We start from the raw sequence: 5332 nt of genomic DNA on the forward strand, positions 1-5332 counted from the left end.
AGGCAGCTAAGCAAAAACAACGGCCACGGCAACGAGAACGTCATCTCAAAATGTAACTTCGCATTATTATAATCGCTTCATGACTATTTCGACCATTTTTATTATGACAAAGGTATGGTAGTTCCTCAAAAATGACACTCGTCGGAACGGCACTTAATTTAGGGGAGAAAATGAAAATTTATCCTCAAGTGCTGACGTTCTTCATAAAACCTCAAATCTGGCTTTTTTACGTTGTTGTTTGCTGACGACGGCAAAGAAATAGACAAAAGTGAAAAACGGGGGAAGAGTGCCACTGTGAATGGGATAACCAGGGGTTGGTTTGAACAACCATTGTTTTAAAGTCATCCCACTTTTGTCTGTTTCCGTTTCACAGAAACACCAAGTTCAAAGAGAGCAGAGATATTTCGAGCCCGAGGACCGATCTCAACACACAAAGAAGACGCGAGTATAACTTTAACTTCAGATTTTAATGACTACTTGTTACTACTTCACATGGAACTTATTGCCATAATATACTCGTGGCGAATAATTTAACAATTTTCATCAGTAAAGATTGAATAAGTTCAGACGATTAAAGGCGCCTGAAAATGCATTATTAACTTGACACTTCGCAAATTACTGCAGCTTATTTTGAAGATCGGTGTCCAGGAAAGTACCGCGAATGTCAGGGTCACAGAGGGAACCGAACGGCGGTAAGTTTCCTGCTATCTCAGGAAACGACGTCGCTGCCTCAGTCCGGCTATAACAGTTAATTACACCAAATTTTTCTGTCTGTTGTTTAGTTACTCCTGGACAATTGCCTTCAACTTTTTTTTCACTGATATCGCCGGGTTTATTTTCTGCAACAAAGACAATGGATTGACCTGTTGTCCCTGGGGTGATTCCGGGTGCTTCAGGATCACACACAGCTTTCCAATAATATTTTGGCGTTAGGACGCTGCCTTTCAGTCTGAATTCTAAACCGTTGACTAACGCTTTTCCACCTAAAGGAAACGCAAGACCAAAATGTAAATTCAAACGCTCAAACCAACCAAAAATAACATGTCTTCATTTCAGTGATACATACAACTTGTTCTTTGAACTATGAAATTGAAGAGTTTTGGTTTGTTTAGCTATTATTTTGTAGGAGTTGACCAACTTGGGAACCCGGCCTGATATGACTTATGGGGTCACTTTGACTATGCAAAAGCATTGATATTTTGCGAAAAAAAGGCAAACATTGCCAACTTTCGGCTTCACTACAATCACTTTGCAGCGGAAGGAACCTCAACGAATATTATTTTGGCGTCAGGACTCAGCTGTTCAATCTGAATCTTGAACCGGCGATTAACGTTGTTCCGCCTAAAGGTAACGTAAGAACGAAACTGATGTAAGCTCAAACGAAAAAAAAGTATCATAATATTTGATTATGCAATTGAAAGGTTTTGGTTTGTTTAGCCACCATTTTGTCTCAGTCGTTACACCCGGAGCACGCCTAGTATAACTTATAGGGTCACTGTGACCATACCGAGGTTATTGCATCCCTGATGATATTTGGCAAGAAAAGCAAACACTGTTAACATTCGGCCTGAACTGCAATCGTTTTTCAGAGGAAGAAACCGCAACGAAAAGGGGACAAAGTCGGAAGTGGAAATATTTCGTGGGGTCGAACAGCTTAACATATACTGAAAGAAAGCCATATTGGAAAACATGCATTGCTCTCGTCTTGAAAATTGCACGTCGTAATAAAATTTCAAGCTAAGGGCACCCAACGATGATCTTCGGTGAACCTCGAAGGAGAATTTTGAAAGAATATTATTATACTTGAGCAAACTGGATATCACAGGTAGGCGAACAGTGTGGTCTCGGGTTAAACATTTTAGGTGCGCAAGATATCCTTGGGAAGATATTTCGACCAGGAGGTGAGACGAATGAGAAACGTTGGATCCGCAGCCAGAAATCAAGAAAAGAAATTTATTGCCCAAAGGAAATAAATGGATTTATGCTGAGTGTGACATGCTTAGTTAGTTATTTCCCATGTTGGAGTTTGGGCATCCCTGTGATCCGGGATTTTCTCTAGATCATCCACTATTTGTGCAAGCTAAGCGGAAGATGATTCAACAGAGTCAAATCAATTTTCCCTCCCCATCCTCCCTATTTTTACTTTCTTGTGGATGGCGGGTGTGCCCTCACCTTTGCCTGGATCATGACTTCTATATTTGGGTATTTCCTAGGTTACCATGCTGATTTTCAATAAACGGCCTAGCCCATCAGGGCTCGGCCAAAAGATCACAAACATTGTATCCCAGAAAACGGATCTCGCCCAGAGCAATGCCTTGCCAACAATATCAGTCAGACTGTATGGAGCATAAAGCAGTAATCTTTTCAGCTTGTACAGGTAGACCACTACCTAATTTTGCAGGAATAAACTTCTTATTAAACAGTACTTGTAATGTACTGATACCTGAAGTCAATATATAGGACTGTCGCTTGTCCTCATGGGAATGTTATGGTCACGCTTTCCGGTTTTGTCAATGATGGAATTCTGAATTTTTGTAGCAGTAAAGTTGATATTTTCTAAAGTAAAAATCTGGTGTGTTACATGACCTTTAATGGGAGCACAGTTCAGTTGTTGACTTCTGTGTATATAAAATGTTTCAAACCAGTTCACAAACCTCAAACCATTCGAGAGTTAACGTTTTGCACTGTACCCTACTTTTTTGTCTTATCAAAATAATATTCCATTGTTTGTCACTTTTCACGGCAATATCATATCTTAATACTAAGTTCCAATATGATAAAAGCATTCTCCACGCGGGGGAAGCTTTAGCGATAACTATTGCTCGTGTATACCTGAAAACAGAAGCCTAGAAGACAAGATGCAAGTTTCAAATTTACCAGAAATCCCAGTCATTGATCAAGTTTCATGGCAATTGACTGGATTTCTTTACATAGGGCGAGACTTTAAAAATGGCGGACATAAAATTACAGACGATTGTATGAAATGGGCCATTTCCGAGTTCATGTCTGCATCCTCTTCAAAGCGTCTAAGTGCGAAGTTTTTCTTATGAAAATTAGTTTTCATTCATATGTAAAGTAGAACTAATTACCATCACAAAAACGTTGCTCTTAGACTCGCTTTGAAGAGGAGGCAGACATGAACTTGGAAATGGCCCATTGAAAACAAATTTACGAAAATAGGCACACAATGCGTATTCCATATTGTCAACTGAGCTGCGTTTTGTCTTCCAGGAGAATCAAGTTGTCTTTGCGTAACATGTAGCTCTAATAGTACCCGATATTGTTTTGGTACCGTATATCATTACAGTGCCATGGTAGATGTCTTAGGTAAATAGCCCTGGCCAGATTAGATGTCTTAGGTAAATATACTACTAAAACCAGAAAGATTGAAGAAAATAAGGGAATCGAGAAAAATTGGCTTCGAGGCTGACATGTTGATCATTTTCAAGTTCGCTTACAACTTCTTTTTCACCACTAGATTAAGCGTGCACTCTGAGCGCGTGACAGCTTTCTTAAACAAAAGTTCACTGAAGTTATACCTTGTCCGGCGTGGTTAGTATTTGGATGGGTGACCTAAAAAATATACCCCATTGTAACAGAAACATAGGACAGAAAATTCTATTTTAACGCTCAAAAATGCTAAATAAGCAAGGTACAGATTTTGCTAGCCTGCTTTATGCAAAACAAATATTGATGCAAAAGTAAATAAATATTGATACACAGTTTTTAGGAAGAGCAGAAGGAAGTTTTCAGGAAGGTCGATCGAGAATAAAATACTTTGCCATCAGCAACGAAACTTGAGACATGAAATTAACCTTAGTTTTGAACCACGAATATAAAAAAGTCACCATCAGCGAAAATCATTTAAGAGATTTTTGCTTCGCTCAATTTTTCTATTGTACTTCTTGCTGCACAAGTAAATCACAAAATCGAAAGTGACATCGAATTCAGCGGGCGCCGTGATCAAGTTACCTTGCATGATTACACGCGAATCATCAAGTGTTTTAAAGATTTACAAGGAATGTGCGAATTCAACACAAAGATCACAATCGCCAAACTCTTAGGTCAACCATTGTTCTGCAAAGTCAAAACTTGACCCTCCTAGACGAGGTTATTTATCATCAGGTAATTCCATCGTTTTGGAAATAGCAGCTGCTTTATTATTCATCAGCGTCACAAATTCGTGCCGATCTTGGAACTCATTTTGTTGAAACTCAAGCACGCTTCCAACAGACCTGTTTATGTTCGTGATTTATGCACGCGCTGTGGGCCTATTGTCACCACGGTGTCACTACCACAAAGAAGCAAAGCTTTGAGCAAAGACGGTCATCTTCCATCACTCCTAAAGGAAATAACATTTCTTTAACATCACAGAAAAGCCGAGTGTTTATTGGGTGATTCGAGAAAGAAAAGCTCGAACAAATTTAAATGAAAAATACGTTCTACGAGACACCACATTCGTCATATGCAAGATACTTGTCTCATTTTTCTTAAAGTACTACTTACCACAAGTTCTTTATTGAACCTGAAAATTTTTGTGAAGTTATTTCCACTACTCTCGATACCATCGCAAAAAGAACAGCCCCTCAGAAAATGAATTAAATATCCCGTAGATCGGCATAAAAGATCAGACAAATCGGTGGCTTTTGAAGGCAATATTTTGTTTTAACCCCTCGCATCACTGGGAAGACGATATCCGTGAAGACTGCCACAGGAAAGAGGAAAGCGTGGTTGCATTAAAATGGTTTAAGACGTTGCTACAAGTCCTGGACATTCTTTTTATCCTTGTCATTTAAATTCAAAACATGTTCGACTTATTCAGCAAGCGCGAATAGCAAAATATTGATAGTAAGCATGATCGAATAATCCACACAATCTTTAAAGTGCTACTATATATGACCAAAAAAGCAATTATTTCTTTGGATTTCAAAACTATGTTTATGTTAACTAACCAATTAAGTGACCCAAGTTTTAAGCCTTGATTTAAAAAAAGACACCTGTTTATTTTAATTGGAAACGGTACGCCATTAATAACTTTAAAGTCTTGAGGGAGCTGGATTGAGGAGAAAATGACGTCAAAGACTCACTAGTAGTTTAAGAATGCAATGCGTGTGTACGCGGCTGAATTAATATGCAGGGCAGGAGTTTCGGGCTTTCAGACTTTTAAACTCGGGTTTTGCATATGTAGTAAGCTGCATTTACGCACTGAAATTTTAAGCCAGTGGGTAACTGACGTCACTTTCCCTGGATCCAACCCCCTCAGGTCTAACCGGTCACTTTTAAAGGTATGTAATGGTGGACCGTGAAATCTAAAATTTACACCGAAAGTAAA

General features: G+C 39.0%; 1 protein-coding gene across 1 annotated transcript in view; it reads right to left on the reverse strand.

Moving 5' to 3' along the window:
- Nucleotides 1-448: 448 nt before the first annotated feature.
- LOC138060467 (uncharacterized) overlaps nt 449-5332 on the reverse strand; it is a 17521-nt gene continuing 12637 nt past the window's right edge. The window contains exon 6 of the mRNA XM_068906261.1: nt 449-983. Coding sequence (XP_068762362.1) covers nt 616-983 — 368 coding nt within the window. The 3' untranslated portion in view covers nt 449-615. The remainder of the gene's footprint in view (nt 984-5332) is intronic.

This window comes from Montipora capricornis, chromosome 8, assembly GCF_036669925.1.
Source record: "Montipora capricornis isolate CH-2021 chromosome 8, ASM3666992v2, whole genome shotgun sequence".
In the NCBI taxonomy this organism is placed as follows: domain Eukaryota; kingdom Metazoa; phylum Cnidaria; class Anthozoa; order Scleractinia; family Acroporidae; genus Montipora; species Montipora capricornis.